General features: G+C 34.6%; 2 protein-coding genes across 2 annotated transcripts in view; one reads left to right on the top strand and one right to left on the bottom strand.

The window, feature by feature from the left end:
- Positions 1-361, bottom strand: part of LOC136805529 (peroxisome proliferator-activated receptor gamma coactivator 1-alpha-like) — a 29,010-nt gene extending 28,649 nt beyond the window's left edge. Inside the window, exon 1 of the mRNA XM_067062096.1 lies at positions 157-361. Within this exon, the coding sequence (XP_066918197.1) occupies positions 157-249 (93 nt within the window). The 5' untranslated portion in view covers positions 250-361. The remainder of the gene's footprint in view (positions 1-156) is intronic.
- A 273-nt stretch (positions 362-634) lies between these two features.
- The window catches only part of LOC136805528 (uncharacterized), a 40,298-nt gene continuing 23,076 nt past the window's right edge, over positions 635-17,856 (top strand). The window contains exons 1-18 of the mRNA XM_067062095.1: positions 635-735; positions 1,751-1,988; positions 2,479-2,532; positions 2,747-2,875; positions 3,139-3,303; positions 6,301-6,511; positions 6,844-6,993; positions 7,976-8,143; positions 8,639-8,788; positions 9,236-9,404; positions 9,621-9,909; positions 10,315-10,426; positions 11,044-11,234; positions 13,291-13,490; positions 13,662-13,818; positions 14,709-15,018; positions 15,864-15,986; positions 16,724-17,001. Coding sequence (XP_066918196.1) covers positions 1,851-1,988; positions 2,479-2,532; positions 2,747-2,875; positions 3,139-3,303; positions 6,301-6,511; positions 6,844-6,993; positions 7,976-8,143; positions 8,639-8,788; positions 9,236-9,404; positions 9,621-9,909; positions 10,315-10,426; positions 11,044-11,234; positions 13,291-13,490; positions 13,662-13,818; positions 14,709-15,018; positions 15,864-15,986; positions 16,724-17,001 — 2,994 coding nt within the window. The 5' untranslated portion in view covers positions 635-735; positions 1,751-1,850. The remainder of the gene's footprint in view (positions 736-1,750; positions 1,989-2,478; positions 2,533-2,746; positions 2,876-3,138; positions 3,304-6,300; positions 6,512-6,843; positions 6,994-7,975; positions 8,144-8,638; positions 8,789-9,235; positions 9,405-9,620; positions 9,910-10,314; positions 10,427-11,043; positions 11,235-13,290; positions 13,491-13,661; positions 13,819-14,708; positions 15,019-15,863; positions 15,987-16,723; positions 17,002-17,856) is intronic.

Genomic DNA, 17,856 nt, shown 5'->3' with positions numbered 1-17,856 from the left:
AATCATGCGCAGTTTGCTCGTTCACGAGATAATTACACCCGTCTCCTGATTAGGAGACGTGAACCTCCTGATTAGGAGACGGGTCTCCTAATCAGGAGGCGTCTCCTAATAAGGCGACTGTCCCTGACTGCTAATGGTCATAACGAAAAATTATACCTTTGCTTCCTCATCTGATATTTCAACAGTGCTGCTATTATTGGAAAAAATAGATGGGCAAGATACTTCCATGATATTCAGTGCCTCTCCCATTGTGATTTTGTTTCCTCAAACATCAATTTGTTGGAAATTAAAGTACAAAAAAACAAGGAAAAGTACCGAAAATCTTTTCGCCTTGCCGAACCCTGAAAACTTTGTTTTTCTCAGACACATGTTCGGCTACCATATTAACCCGTGAAAAAATGGTTCAATAGGGGGATATGTAGCAAATTACTTTACATTAGCTGGATGTAATACCGTTAAAATCTAGACAATTTATAAATAAAAAGAAAGTATTTATATCATTTCATTATTATAAGTACTTCAAAATATTTAAAAAAAGATTTCATACAGAATTCTAAGATATCCTTTATCTAAATAACCCCCGTCGTAAAATATGTTGTCCCTTTAAAAATTAAGTTACGGCAACCGACTTTCTAGTTCTTGGAATCCGATGCGAAGAAAAGGGCCTGGGTGATGAATGGGTAATCACGACTTTCAGTTTTAACATTCAAAGATCAAAACAGGATTTGAATAAAGGTAAACTTTTCTCCTCATTTCGTTTTGGCCATGCTGGTTGTAAATGTACAGGTATATTGAAGCATATAAAATAATATTTACTTTATTGTAAGCTTGAACCATCCAACTGTGTCAGTTGATGTTCAAAAATGCCTCCTCGTCGAGTTTGCAACAAATCAAAGTGTAACAAAATCTTCGAATTTGCGCGGAAACGAAATTTAACATTAGTCTAGGCTGAAGAGGGATGTCGATATTAGACCAACTTACGGACGGTATGTAATAGATCCATCGCACAGTACCAAGTACAAATATGGGATACATATATTTTTGAGTATACTAGATTTTTTCAGTTCATATTTTCCAAGCCTTTAAGTTTTTGTCATTTCTTTGGGTTTTGAAAATATCTGAAGCAATAAAAAAGAAACACTGCAAAGTAACATTTTGCATGAAAAAATCATTGTTTCTGGATTTGGTAAAAAACATCAACAACAATCTTTAACTCACCCATCAACCCACTAAACGCCAATTAACCTCTCCCGTAATTCACAAAACAGATGTGCGCACATTATTTTGATGCTCTCCACCATTTGGTCTCTGGAGGTAAACAAACCCGTTTTTGCCTGTATTTCCTTAGGGTTTTTTGAGCTTTCCTTCAAGTTCCATCGATCAAAAGTCAATTTCAAAAAAAATCCAAAAAAATTTTAGTATGTTCTTTCTATAAATGATATTAAATTTGCGAAATGGATGGATAAACGTTTGTACGAATAATGTAATTTTTTTTTCAAAGAAGCAACCAAAACTCAGATCATCATTTTTTTTGTACTTGATTACAGACGTTGAAAAATAATTGAATTCAACAAAGTTGGATTAAATTCAATGAAATTCAATTAATATCAGCTGATATAAACCTAATCAAAAATATTAAAATAAGAATAAAAGATCAATATACACAAAAATATAGAATTATGATAAAACATAAAATATACATACAATTTCACATAAAATTTCTTATTAACTTTTATCCTATTTTTTTTAGAATGTGATAATGCCCAAATAATGAAGTTAGCCTTTAATTCAGGGATGGATGCCATTTATAATTAGATGAATGTCTAGTTTAGACACATCTTTCAGAAGAAATGAATGCAACATGGCCAAATTTGAAGGACACAAAAACATTCAAATATCAGCACTTCCTTGGCCAGCATGTTATTCGACTCTTCAAAGAATTGAAATTGATACCCCTTGAGTCTGATGAATTCAGTGATAAGTTACAGGTTCATAAAAACTTTTATTATGTCATATTAGTTGATTATATATACTCACAAGTTTTTAATAATAATAAAGGTATATAAATATTACCAATTTACACAAATATAGTCAACAGAAAAGTGAAAACTTTCTGTTTATTAAAACCAGCCCTAGTTTTTTTGAATCAGCAACATGATTATTAATTTAATATAAAATTACTTGCCAACTTATTTTATATTTTCAAGTTTTTCTTGACAAATTAAAAGCTTTAGAAATTATTACCTTAGAAAAGGCTCGAAAGAATATAGAATGTTAGTTGATCTTTTACTTTTTTGAATCAAAGTGAACAATCAACACCAAATGGATTAAAAAAATCCATATCTTCTAACTCATCTATTATGCATTTTTAAATTTTGAATGACATATGAATAATCATCACATCATTCTTTTACCCTTTTTGAATATTTTATTTTTTCGTTTATTTTGATAAGTCTTCGTTTCATATTTTCTTTTTAGATCTGCTTGAAGAAATTAGTTGAATTTTGTAAGCATGTTTTATCTAATAAAAAAGTAAGAATTCTTTGCTTTTTACAATATCATTTTTGTCTTTATCTTTTATTGGTAACACTGTTGTTTGTAACAAAGTACTTGAAATAATTCTAAAGTTATCTGGTTTCTTCATTACCATCAGTTCAATCTTTCTCGGTGGACGATATGTCAAAAGTTGTATTTTTACTAATGAATGTCTGAACTTTCATCCCATTTTCCCTTTTTTTACCATTAGGCAGTCCAAGAATATTCATCCAAGAAGATAATCTCACGATGTCTTTCAAATATCAAACACACGTCTTTGGAACTTTCCAAAATCATCAAGAACTTGTCTCCTCTAAAAGAGATTGACAAAACATCACTGGTATATGGTCATTTGACATATGATATTGCAAAATGCAGAGATTTTATAGACAAATTTCATTAGTATTTTATCTTAAAAATATCTATCGGATCAAACATATTTTAATCTTTGATTAAGTTACACTGACACTTCATTGAATCACCTAGCCTTGTCTTGATTTATCTGTTTTGGTGAAGCACAAACAAAGACTTCTTTACACTCCTTCAAATCAGACACAACAGATCTATATTATAGCATATAATTATCAATTATGATTTTCATAGGAAAGCCCACAAGACCTGATTGATGTCACAGCACTTACTGTTGAAACACTGATCAAAGTGTTTTACAAGCACTGGAATAAAGAATCGCAACTTTCTCAAAGCTCTGTACATAATATGGACAAGTTTTGGAATTTCCTGGATAAAGATGAAGACACATTATCCTTTGTAAGTAAAATATTTTGGAATAGTGGCTGATGTATTTAATAATAATAATAATAATAATAATAATAATAATAATGTATACAAGTTTAAGGCACACGAGGGCCTCTGAGAACCGGATCTTGATTACAATCGTCTTGTCTCGAATCTTTTTGGATAATTTTTCCAAGCTTTGTTGAGTTTCTTTGAAGATTTTGACAGTCTTTGCCTCTACAACGTATCTTGGTAATCTATTCCAGTTTGGTATACTCCTGTAAAAGAACGAGTTGGTTTGTGCGCCTCGGAATCCATCTTTACCAAAATTTGGTATCAGCTCATCATTGTGTCTCCTGTTCGGACGTGTTCGAGTCGATAATTTACTTGGAAGAGTATTTTTACGTATAGTGGAGAGTTTTTATACTTGGACCATATCACAAAAGAGTCTCCTGAATTCAAGTGTGGGGAGGTCAAGTATGCGCAAGCGTTCTTCATAGGACATATCTTTGCAGATAGGCACAAGTTTTGTGGCGCGTCTTTGTACACCCTCGATCAAATTAACATATTTTCGAAGTTTAGGTGACCATACCGACTGAGCATACTCCAAATGCGGACGGACAAACAAAGTATATAGTACTAGGAAGATGGATGGATTCAGATGTTCAAAGCTCCTGTTAATCACTCCTAGTATTGAATTTGCCTTCTTTACCTGCTTTGCAATATGCTCCTTGAATGTAAGTTCTGAGTCGATCACAATTCCAAGATCTTTTTCTGCAAAAACATGTTCTAGCTGATTTCCATCCAAACAATATGGATAGGCATGTTTGATGTCAGAGAATTGCAATAGTAGTATGTGAATTTGCGGGATGGAAATTTAATAACCATTCTTTCGACCACTGACTAGCGTCTATATCATGTTGGATGGAAATAGAGTCTTCGATAGTGTTGACCTCTTGGAAGATTTTGGTGTCATCAGCAAAGAGGAGTATAAATGATATCACTCATTCGAAGAGCGTTGTATGGTAAAGAACGACCCTAACGTGGAATACCACCAACCACGGATCCGTTGTCGAAAATGATTTATTTACTTTCACTGATTGGGTTCGTCCATTTAAAAATGATTTTACCCAAGACATTATCGAACCATCTATGCCGTATGCTAATAGTTTCTTGCATAAACGACGATGAGGTACAGTGTCAAAGGCCTTTGCGAAATCAAAATAGATACTATCAATCACTTTTCCCTCCGATGTACTTTCACAACACGTATCCAAGTAATACAACAGTTGCGTAACAGTGGATTGATTTTTTGATAAAACCTTATTGCTTGTTCGATAAAAGATGTCGATCAAGAAGATGCTCCATAATATGCTTTCTCACTATTGACTCCATCAGTTTGCATCTACTGATGTCAAGCTTACAGGTTGATAATTTACTGCAAGATTTTGAGCACCTTTGTTTTTGTATATGGGTATTACGTCTACGTTCTGATGGAGGAAAGAGTCGCGGAGAGTATCTAAGAACTTCTCTTCTTTGCTTTCTTCCTGATGTTTTGGCGTCCAATTTTCCCAATTAATTGTAGGAAAGTTGAAATCCCCTACACAAAGCATTTATGGGAATATTTTTTGATGGATGAAATATCGTAAATGAGCTTATTAAGTCTGATGTTGTTTTCATTCGACATGTTACTGCTGGTAGGGCTGCGGTACATGCATGCAAAAACCAGTAAGTCATTACCACTTAGGCGTACTTCTATGATACAAGCTTCATTAAAGTTGACTTGATTTATTGATTTGGTCACATTAACAATCAAATACTGAACTGATGCGTGGGCAAGAATGATAACTCCACGGCCAATGTTGGTATCCATATTCGTATGACAAACAACTTTATAATCTTTGAATTCGTACTTGTGTAGTTCTCTTAGTGTTCCATGTTTTGGTTTTACTTCACATACGGCAACAATGTGTGGTTGTTGTTTTTCTACGTTTTGTATAAGTTCTTTCTTTTTGCCTGATGTTAGAGTATCAGCGTTGCAGTAATAAAACCTGATACCATTTATTGTTAGGTCATGGCGAGAAACTTGATTCAGACTTTTTTGATTTATTGTTCTTTTGTTTTTTGTGTTTGAGTGAGATTTTTGAACACAACTTTCTTGGTTGCATAGCTTGGTTCGAAAGTTTTTTTAATTGGTTTCTTTCATCGGGTGTTAGACCTTCAGTGATACTGCCTGCCCTATATTTTTCAATACCCTTAAGAAGACAAAGATTGCCAAAGAGTGTGGACTTTTCTCTCTCGTTTGAGAGACAAACCAAAAGAGGTCGCTTCTTCTCTTGTGATGGACTTCCAAGACGAGTGACACGCTTGATTTCAACCCGGGAGTGTGTATCTCTAACAAGATCTTGTGCCCACTTGAGGTCGTCATTAGCTTCTTGCTCAGTTAATCCGTGAACAATGATGTTGGGAGACCTTTTGAATTTATCGTTCTCTTCCGCGTCCTCCTCTAGCCATGCTTCACGAATTGCTTCCTTCATTGTTGTTTGTTTTGATTCGGATGTTCCCGAGATCTTAGTAGCGTCAGCGTACGACTTTTTTAAAATAGATTTCAGCTCAGTTTTGATTAGTGTTTCTACATCCTCTTTGAACTTCTCCATGTTCGCGTCCATTTTTTGTCCGACGTACTCCAAAGTATGGAGTGCAGGATTCTTGTCCATTTTTTTCTTCAGTTCTGCAAGTTCTTTTTTCTTTGAATCGGCTTCAGTCTTGCTAGCTTCACATGTCTTGAGAATTTCTTTCTCCTTTTCTGCTTTCACCTTTATGATATTTTCACAGTTCGTAACGTCTCTTTTTAATGATTTGACTTGTTGACTTGTAGAAGGATACTTGTTGGCGATATTCTTTGACATTTCGACACAGTTTATGCAACCTTATGACAACCTTAAAAGAAATTTTACCATACCTCAAACCGCTTACTTACCATACCGCTTACTGAAATCAGTATCACTCGTAATAGATTTTATCTTTTAGGACTTCAATGCATTTGGTTTAGCTGGTCAAGGGGATGAGACGTTCTACTCTCCAAAATCACAGAAGTTTATCCCTCTTGAAGGAGACTATGCCCACTCATTTGATACTTTTAACGCAAAACCTTCATTTCTTGATTTCTACCACACAAACAAGGTTTCTCTTGTCAAACACAATTCAAGAATGCTGTTGAGATCTCCAAAGACACACTCAGGTAACTAAAAAGGTTTATCTCATTTCATCAGCAGCAGCACAGTAAGCCTAATGAAACCCAATTATTACTCTTAAAGTCTTATAACATGACAACTAGCTTTGACTCGTAGGACACATGTTCAGTTTTTAATATCTGACAAGAAAATGCAAACAATTGATGTTATGAAGAATAGTTTTGCTTTGAAGATGAATTTTGCATTGTTGCAAACTGGTTACTCTTTAGCATTGATAATTGGTCAATCATATTATTAGTCATTTTTTCCTGCATTGGGACATTGGTCATTAAGATTAGTTATTTTTTGATGAAATCTTTAGTTGTCTCTCCCGTTTTAGTGAAAGATCCAATTGAAATTATAAACAATGGTACAGAGCTGATTGAATCAGCCCATAAAGTATTATTGGAATCACAAAAGAAGATTTATAGCGAAAGTAAACTCATTCATCGGGGTACATTGAAAAGTTTACGGAAAGATTTGAATGAAGGTATAATAATGATAAGCTAAAGTCTGTCTCAAAATAATTTGCAGCTGAGACAAAAATGACTGTAACTTTTGATAGAATTTGAATCAAGTTGCGATTTTGTGCTCGTTGAAAAGATATTTGTGAGTGGAATAATATTATCAAGCAAAAAAGAAATTGAAAAGGAAAAGAAAATGAAAATGAAAAATGAAGAAGAAAAAAATTAACTTCTTGTAGAAATGTGGTATAACTACCACTTTCACAGGAGTAATTCTTCAATCTTAGATCATCATTACTGTGAAAAAAATTTGCAAAAATATTCATTTAAACAAAAGATATCAAACAAAGTTTGTTGCTGGTTGACTCTATAAAGTAGTAAAAAACGACAAAAAACTTTTTTTTCAAAAGCCTTTTGTCGAACAACCAATAACAAATTTTGTTGATATCTTTTGATTGAATGAATATTTTTGAAAAACTTTTTCACAGTGATGATGATCTAAGATTGAAGAATCACTCCTGTGAAAGTGGTTGCTATACCACATTTCTACAAGAAGTTGATTTTTTTCTTCTTCATTTTTCATTTTTATTTTCTTTTTTTTTTCAATTTTTTTTTGCTTGATAATATTCCACTCACAAATATCTTTTCAAGGAGCACAAAATCGCAACTTGATTCAAATTCTATCAAAAGTTAGAGCCATTTTTGTCTCAAGCGGCAAATTATTTTGAGACAGACTTTAGCTTTTACTGACTTATTTACTTTCTTTTTTTGCCCGTTTATATGAGAATGGATGGCTTTTCACGTGATCTACTTTTAGCGATTTGATATATGATAAAACAGTTTTTGTGACATCCTTATCCAATTTACCCCTGTCTAGCTAAGCCACCTTACCTTATTAATACGAACAGGCCTTTAGGCACTATGAAACAGTTTCATAGTGCCTTTCTTTAGAAGTGTTTTATAAAAAGCTCGATTTCTTCAGTTTTATTTTCTACTTAACACTTTCAGCTCTCATGAGTTTTGATGTGAGCACAACTTCACTCATTGAAAACATGTCAGATCAATCAAAGAAAGATGAATTCATGAAATGTGGATCAAACCTTCTTGATCAAATGGATTCATTGAACAAATTCATTGAAGAAAACAAACACATCAAGTCAGATTCCTTTCAAAGAGGTAAGGTTCTAGCCTATTTCAACACTCTTATAGCCCAAAAAAACTTCTAGAGATTTGGGTTAATGGGTTTTCTCATCTATGAACTTAATAATTGATTGGATAGTGGCTCTTGACCTGTTCTATTTGTAGAGCTTACCCCTTAGAAATTAATTCTCACTAAATAGAAACACAACATATTCGAACTAATTGTTGGTTCTATGTGCCTAATCATTAATGAATTTTACTGTAATGCACAGTATAATGCTCGGTTCAATAAATTTAATCCTTTAAACAATCCTTTCAATACACATAGATATACAAGATTGCTACGTCTGCCAGAGATGTCTGCAATAGATAGAAAGTCTGGAAAATACTGGGTATCTTGCCAAAATGCCTAGGAAATCTTTGGCATTTTCAGGTAAAAATTCTGGAAAAATGTAGGGTTTGAGACTAAAAGCCTGGAATTTTCAACTAGGCAAAGCTGTAGCAACCTTGATATACTGTTTATTTTTATAGGAAGTTCATGCCCCCTTTCACCAAGTAGAAGTGACACATCGTTGGGATCTTCATGTATCTCTCTATCACCAAGATCAACAGTCTCTGATTCTGCTATTGAATTAGCAAGTTATGATGATGATCTAAGAGATTACTACAGTATGAGTCCAGGTAAAACTTAACCTAATATTAGATTAAATGCACCAAATAAGGACGTGTTTTTTTTACTGTATTAAAATTATAAGCATAGTTATTTTAGTAAAGTATGGAGCTGACTGCAGTTCACAAAATGTCGATTTCAGACTTATTTTGGGAAAAAAATACTTTCTCTTTAGTTGTTGGTGTTTATATTCTTTAGATAGATCAAGACTGATTTTGAGAGTGTATATCATTTTTAAAGCATCTAGTTTGAGTAAAGAAAACTAGCTCTATTGTAATTCTATACTCAAAGTTTCATGTCATCCAGGATTTCGCAGGATTTCACTGAAGATTGCCATCCTGGATGGTATGAAACTTTGAGTATAAAAAAAACTTAAATCGTTCTTGTTTGTTTCCGCTTACACGAAGCACTATTAAATCATCATTACTATAACTCTACCTTATTTAAATCATTTTCAGGACACCCCATGAATACATTGTGTTTCGAAGAAATCAGCAAACGAGTTATCGAAGCTGCAACATCCAAAAATTCGATGCTGTTTGAAAAAGTGGTCAATGAAATAACAGACTTCCAAGAAGCTATGAAGAATTTCATTGAAGATGAACGAAAACGAAATGAACTCCAAATGTATACATGATTAATATTGTTTTTTTTTGCAATGAAAATCTGTGCTTTTCCATGCTTACTTGAGATTTGTTGGGAAAAAAGAAAGTGTTCAAAACCCTGTATAAAGAACACTTTTCGAGTGATTTTGAGAATTTAGACAAAAAGATTTGGCTTAACTATCAAATTATTAGATTATGACGATACTAATTTTTCTGACAATTTCCCATTTCTGTTTAGTATCAGTATGCCGTCCATGGAAAAAGCTGTCAAAACATCCAGAGAATTCATACGGAATTGTCGATCCGTCTACCGCAGTACTTCAACCTCTTCCAATTATACCATCACCTCTGAACAGTTGGAACATCTCAAAGCCATCAGTCGCCAATGGTGTAAACATCAAATTATCTTTGTTGATGAAATGTGGAGAGGTTTGGCACCATGGACGTCAATGTTGGAACCAATCTTTGCGTTGAAGAAATTCCATGCTGCTCCAAGTCATCTACAGAATACACTGTCTAATGAATGGGTAGAACTTTTTTTTCTCTCAATGTTCTCAATATTCCTTGGCGGAGTTCCAATAAGTTGATCAAATTTTTTCACCAGCTCAAAGGGAAAACACTAAAAAACATTGGAAGTAATCCTATTCTTAGAGGTCTATTGTCTTTTTGGGAATCTTGTATCTTTAGAAGCCTTGAATGGCTAAATATAAATATCCCAACCTAAATACCCCAACCTAGTAATCAAATATCACTAAAACTTTCTGCTTGTTCTGTCTATAAATAATAATGGTATTTTGAAGCAAAAACCGCATTTGCCGCAAACATCGTGTTTATTATACCAATCACTTACGCAACCACGCCAACACTAAATAAAATCACACCTTGGAAGCTAATAAGTGTTCGAGCTGACTTTTTTCTTCCGACTTTTCTAGCTTGGAAAGTTTCAAGAATTAATGCAGATGATTACCGACGTTGCTGGTCAATTTGAATACATGAATATCAAATCACCAACTAAAACAAAGAAGAAATTGTCCAAGAGTAAATGTATGAATCGTTTCATATATTCCATACAAAAAACTAGCGTAAAACAAAATGTCGGATAAAAACTGTAAATCTCAGCAAAAAATCGTTAAAAATCGACAAACTGGGCCAAAAACTTCCGTGAAATTCCCCTAAATGTCTTAAATCCGTCCGAAATTTTTCATTGGTCATACAAGCTCTACGCTTCAATTCCATTTTATCCTTTTAACTGGAGATACAGCCGATTTCAGATTTTTTATAAGAATACTCGATGAAATTATCCATGATGAAATTGGCCAAAAAATTAAGAATATGCTAAGAAATTATCACCATCATGAAATTTGGTACCACAGAAGAGCATTTTTAAGTGTATATTGCCAATTATTCCCCTAAAACTCAACGATTTAAGAGCATTTTTAAGTGTATATTGCCAATTATCCCCCTAAGGCTCAATAGTTTATAAAAAATGTCATTTTTGCTTCAGTTGTGTATGCTACATGCTAAATTTCGGTTGGATTTCGATTGCTAACCTAAGAGTACCGTATAATATTTGAGGATAATTTTCCTCAACAATTTAATAATAACCATGATGAAATAGAAGATTTCTTTGTTGATGGCGACTTCGTTTTCTACCTGCATAGTGCAATACCGTTCGAAAAGTGCTCCAAACCTTGAAGAAGGAGAGGATAGCAACGATGATAGTGACGGTGAAGATTATTTGGAAGCTGTGGTTAGACGAAGTCGTAGTGACGTCACAGATGAACAGATCAAAGTCCATAACCTGACCGTGGAAATGAAACAATACTTCGAGAAAATCGTTCAACTCACTAAGGTAAGTCTAGAAATTCTTCCCCAGGAATAAGATGAACGGTAATTTAAAGCTAGCAAAAATTAATCAAAGCACTGTCTCGGGTGAAACAAGGCATGTCCCAAATATATTTTGCGTGACGCACACCGCTTCCCATTATTCATTAACTGTCATATATAGCTCAAAAGAATCGTATCAACGAGAGGATTTCGAAAAGTGCTGAGTCAAAAATTTACATCAAGCCAATCTCAAGATATCGGCCAAAAACTGACTTTGACGTTATAAAATACATCTTTAACTTTGCTTTGACCACGGATTAATTAGTAACCCTCTTAGATAAATCTCTGGTTTAGCCTTCTTGCATCTTGGTCAGGCTCAATCTGATGGATTCTATTATCTATCTTTCATGTTGATTATCACTAAATTGATACTAAAAGCTTATAATAAACTTTACTATATTAAAAATTAGAATGTTATGTTTTCTTTGTAAAATTCACCAATGTCCCGATCAGCATCATCAAATTTTGCGTCTAAACTTCATTTCCACAAAATCAAGTGCTTCTCCATAACCCTGATCCCAATATAACATATCGCCATACCGTCCTGTGAAAAAGGTATTCAAACATTTGTTGAACCACCAACCTCCATATGCGTAAGCATGTGAACAATTTGCTGACCATTGGTCGTTATCAGAATCTCGAGTAGTGAATTTCATATTGCCGTGTTGAGATAAGAAAGAGTATTGTCCGGTTAAACGTGAAGCATTCCCGGACGGTCCACTGAGCTTCAAAGTGTATTTACTTGCTTCATCGGTTATTTAAAAGGTCCTGTATTGTGCATAGACGGTATGGTTCTTTCCTTTGAGTTTCATATTGATCAATAATTCTGACTTTGTTGGTGCAAATGATGATCTAGTGAGCTCGTAAACAATTTCATTACCAAACCAAAACTCGCCATTCAACTTCCCAAATCCTTGTTTATATCCATTCCAATCCTGGGTGAAATCGGTAGAACCATCATGTCTTCGTAACATGGTTGTCCATCCACCACCCTGAGTTTCCTAATCACAAAAAGCACGTGGTTGATTAAACCCTGGCCCATTTAATCGGTAGATACCACTATGCTCAAAACCATTTTGTCGAAACTCAAGGCAGTCCCGCATTGGTTTAGCAGCCGTACAATCACAATGCTTATAGTTCGTAATAGATTTACATGGGAGACAGCTACCATAAATTGATTTGAAAAGCTTGTATCTTTGTTTGATCTTTTGAAGGTTTGAGATCGATTTGTCAACTAGCGTGTCTACTGTATCGTTTTTCGCTGCTGAGGTGCAATGAATCAACCATTGAAGGCATATTAATATGAGAATTTGCTTCGATAACGGTGTCATGATGAGCTGACGATGAGTGAATTCTCTATAGCGATTGAAAAACGTTGCCTTTTACATTTGTCTTTAACTCTTCATTACTGATTTTGACACGTATATCTAAGATTTTATTGTCATCGGAAGAAAAGCTTTTTTACAAAATATTATTGTGTTCTTTGTAATGTCTAAAATAATAGATTAATTGGTAATCCATGGGAGTTGATTGTTGCTCAGATACTTTCAAGTTCTACACTTTATCAGACCATACAGATTTGGTACATTTTCACAAATTTTAATTGTAAAACTAGTGCAGAGATTTGCTCTTCCTTAATATTTAGTTTAGTCGTGTCTGCTCAAAGGTAAAGAAAGCTGTTATAATAATTGCTGAATTTGTAAATCAGACTGACTTTTTGAGGGGGGTGAATCTGCTCATAAATTATTACTCATCAGGGAGCTGGGGGTCTGAATGACAGTTCGAATTAGCGAGACCTCCCCCTGACTAGTAGCCATATTATTAAGTAAGAAATTATTACTAGCTACTAATCTCAATATAAAACTTCAAGGTTCCCTCCACTTTAAAAGTCAGAAAAAAATAGTGTTCAGCTTTCCTTTCTTACCTTTAAAGTAATATTTCCGACCCGCAATCTATCTTTTACTTTAAATCAAAGCAATGCATTGAGTCATAAATTTGATCTTTTTTCTTCTTTCCTTTAGCTTTATCTCCTTGGTGACATCGAAGTGTACGAGTGGATGTCTTTTGGTTTGTGGCTTTTCCGTTGGGCGAACGCAGTACACAACCTCATGTATCACATTGATTCCTCACTCCTCTCCTACCACGGACACGCTTTCACGTTGAAACGGATCACGCGCGAACAAGAAAAATGGAAAAGTTATGGAGAAAAATTGAAAATAAGGTATTTTTTTTACGACAACTTTAAATTAATTTCAAAATGTTCCGCTGGGAATTATTTGGATTTAAATTTTCTAATGATGGTATATTCTCAACTGTACGATTTCTTCAGATGAAATGAGACCGTATCCGATGTATAATTTACTTTTCGGTGGACCTTATTCTACACTTTCAGTATCCAAGACGTTGACTTGATCTCGACAATCGATTGTTTGATGCGTGAAACAAAGATCAATTACGATCTCTTCAAAGAAGTCTTTCATCATTCCACTGACCCTATTGATATGAAGAAAGCACGATTGATATTGTTAGTTCAACAATGGAAATTGAAGGTAAGGCGCTTTGAAATTTTACCTTTATTTAGAGCTAGACTTAATAGGGGGGATTTGTAAAATCGCTCGATTTTTTAGTCACACTTTGGTGTGATTTTCGGACAAATATGACGGTCTCAGGCAAAAATTATTGGGTCAAAAATTATTGAAAATTTTAGCTTGAGAAAATAGAGACCTGTTGTATATTCTTGGAAAGCTCTCAAAAATTTAAGATTAGAGATACTGTATATTGCGAGTATAGGTGATTTCAGTACCTAACTCGAGATATTGCGCTTCAAAAAGCGAAAAACACTGTTTTTAAGTGACAGTGCTTTATTTTCGTTATGTTTGATCGAAAACTCTACGAAATCCGATGTCCTCGAAAAAACTTGTTCTTTGGGCGAACGCCCACGGTTTTTTAAAAGATTTAATTTCCCCTGGTCCGGTGCAAAATTTTTATAACTGCTACAACTAGGCCTGCGAACTGTAACCTGTAAGTTGAGCCCGATTTCAGTGTGGATGCTCAACAGTAGGCCTTCTAATAAGAAACTTCTAGTTTTAAACCCAAAAAGCCTCTTTCAAATAATAAGTCACTAAAAGTATGTCATGTCACGTTAACACTTGCGGTTTCGTGTCATGTCATACTAAAACGAATCAAGGCAATTCATTTGGCTAGCCCTTGGGACTAAAATCAAATATAACCAATAAAATGAATTGCTTCCGTTTTGAAAGAAGAAGGTCGACAATAACATTCAAATTAGGTCTAAATTACATGCAAGCGGTTGCTTGTGTCTAATTCCACAATCCAGCTCATTTCCATTGCTGTTCAGTACTCAACGAAGAATTGAACTTTTTTTCCCGAACATTTTGCTCCTTACTTGTCAAACACCTCAAGATTTTATTTTATAAAGATCGAAGAACTAGCACACCACATCAAGAAGGGTACCAATTACCTGGCCAAACCGTTGGATACTCTAATCGAACTATCCCAACCTCTCACCATCACTGGTAGTTTCACCAGTAAAAAGTTCAAACAAGAGAATTCTTTAGAAGTTTACCAAGATGTCTTCATGCGTAAAATGGAGCGCGTCCGCTTACACACGTGTTTGGCTGTCGATAAAGCGGGCGGGCGGAAAGCTGTTCATTCTATTATTGAAATGCTGGACAACCTTGAAGATTCGTCAGATAAGATTGTCAATCTTTGTCGAAATTTCAAGAAAGGTAACTAACTACCCTACTGTAGAGAATCGAATGAAACTTCACGTACAGTAAGCTCTCGCTTATTCGAACTTCTCTTATTCGAATCTTTCTATAATTCGTACTTGTTCCCAGTCCCTGTCAAAGAGGAACGCTTTTAATATATTTTCTAGAACTCGAATCCTCAGTTACTCGAACAAATAAGATTCCCCGTTCGACTTCGAATTAGCGAGAGTCGTCTGTATTCGTTTTGGTTAACTTAACATTTGATATACACAATGGAGTCTCCATATCTCGAACACCCACGGGGAACACAAATTTGTTCAAGTTGAGGAATTTTCGAGATATGGAATAAGGTTCAAATAAAAGAGTCTGCCTTGTAATACAGGGGGTATTCACAATGGTCTGCTTTTATGTCAAGTCCCCTGACCCTTTGTGTACTTTTTTGCTTTTGTTGTAATAATTCTGGTTCAACTGCCTTGGTGTTTGACTCAATGAAGTATAAGCACGAAGGGCTAGAATCGAATCTCCTTGGTAGGATTTTTCCTACCAAAGTTGCGCGGCCTTGAGCGGCCCGCCTGGTTTTTACACAAAATGACAGATTAAAACTAAAATTTACGGCTAAATTAAAAAAAAAATCACTTCATAATTGCTCTGTAACATTTAAATCTAGCAAAATCCTTTGTGGAAAAAAGAATATCACATCACACGAAAATAAAGGAATTGTTGGATTCAATCCGTCGTCAAAAATACGGTGCATATTTTAAGGCTTCACTTTTTCTTGCCTGAGAAAGGTTAGAGATTCGCTTCTAGCCCTTCGGGCTTATACTTCATTGGTTTGACTAGTTTCTTTCACTTGTGTTTTACAGAACGATCAACAAGGCAGCTGACGTCAAAATTATTTTTGCTGCAAATCGATTGGCAATCAGAAGGGAATAATTTGTTGTTTTCCTTAAGAAAATTGAGTGATGTCAAATATTCTGCTGTGTCTGGTGAGTGCTTGAGTTTGCTCTAAAATTTTACCCTCCTGTAAACTCTATCTGATGCAAAATTATTTCAATTATGGTGATTCTTTCGAATCAAAAATTCAACTTTTGAGCGATTGGTTCTTAACTAAAGTTCGCGATTATCTTTTCAACAATGAATTGCTTTTATTAAAAATTGAGACATGAAAACAAACATACACCCCTTTTTTCATAAGAACCAACATAGTTGGCTGTTGGAATTCTTTTAATGCTTTGAGTTCTTACTCGGTTCGTATCTGTATCTCAAAACTAAGGGATTCTTAGGTGTTTAATACCCTGTTCTTACTATTTTGAAGCTGTGTTTTTCTTATAAGTTAGCTTTGTTCTTTTGAATTGTTCTTATTCTTTTGTGTTTTTGTGTCTCACTGTTCTTATAAAATTGTGCTTATAAAAAATAAAGTTACAACATTAGTAGTGAATAGGCTTTTCCAGAAAAAGATTTTACCCCCACTGTTTAGGATATTGATTTTTCAAAGTATCGTACCCCCTGGCTATCCTACTTTATTAGTAAAGACCCCCCCCTGGATATCTACTCTTAAAAATATGCTCAACCCCCTGGATATCCTCTCTTATAAAGATGCTTACCCCTTAATATCGTATTTTTTACTTGAAAAGACACTTTACCCCATGGATATACGATATCCTCAACAGGGGGGAGCACGGACTTTTTATGAAAAAGCCCATGAATGATTCCATCCTTTCAGCTGTGATGAGACATTTGTTGACAGAAAAGGATATGTGTAATCCACACGAATTCATCGAAGTCATCCAGCAGCATGACCAAGGCGCTAACGAAGGTTGTACCAAGAAGAAACTGGACGATATAGTGCACGGAGATTCTCAAAGAGGAGCTGGGGTTGACCGGAATAACAATCGTTCACTTGGACTTACTGAAGATGATAGTATCGTTTATGACACTTGGATTCAGGATGACGTTGGTGCTGGAATAGCTTCTTCTTCAAAGACCAATGGGGAGCCAGTTGTAAGTTTTATTACATTTCTATGGGCCTGGCCCAATTTGTTGTTGCAAATCAATGAATTTTTACGTTTCACAGTCTCGTGCAACTTATCCTACAATGATACACCTGCCCTTTAAATTAGGGAAATATTTGATTAATTTATCTATCAAATTTTTAACACGGCGGATAAACAAATATATAGAATTGGGAAAAAAGGAAAACATTTCAGCTGGTAAAAAGGATATAAACGAACAAGTAAGATTTTTTTTTCTCGAAATTGTTTTCGCGAATTTTGTACATAGCAAGAGAAATGACACTTTATGATAGAGCCATAAGTAAAGAAATCTTTCTACTCGGAACTGTGGCCGTTACTTTAGGATGTTTTCTACAAGTGTTCGGACTATTCATGCTATTCAAAGCAAGAAGATCTTTCAAGAGCGGAACCATTATTTGGTTTCTTGTCCATATTAGTATCTTAACAATTATCATATTATTATTGGAGATTTTGTACACCACCAACGTCCTTCCCGGTCGTTTTGACGCCTTTATATGGGTCACTTTAGTTACCCAATTCTGTTTAGGCCTCATTTACATGACATTCGACCGCTTTTTCCGTGTTTACCTTGGTATAAAGTACAATCTACACTGGAATGATTCGCGCACTAAAAGATTGTTAATTGGAACTTTTGTTGTAAACTGCGCTATCACCATACCCATCATTCTGTTCATACCGAATAACGAGTTCAAGAAAGTATTTTTGTTTTGTTTCTTGTATTTGTACCCTGCTATTGAAATCTTCTTTTTATTTCAAATCGTCTTTTGCTACGGCTATATTTTTTGGAAGTTGAATACACAAAGACGTTTAGTGGCTAGTAACA

This window comes from Clytia hemisphaerica, unplaced genomic scaffold (genome assembly GCF_902728285.1).
Source record: "Clytia hemisphaerica strain Z4C2 unplaced genomic scaffold, Clytia hemisphaerica genome assembly, whole genome shotgun sequence".
Lineage (NCBI taxonomy): Eukaryota > Metazoa > Cnidaria > Hydrozoa > Leptothecata > Clytiidae > Clytia > Clytia hemisphaerica.
The sequence above is the reverse complement of the archived record's forward strand: the minus strand, read 5'-3'. Positions and strand labels throughout refer to the sequence as shown.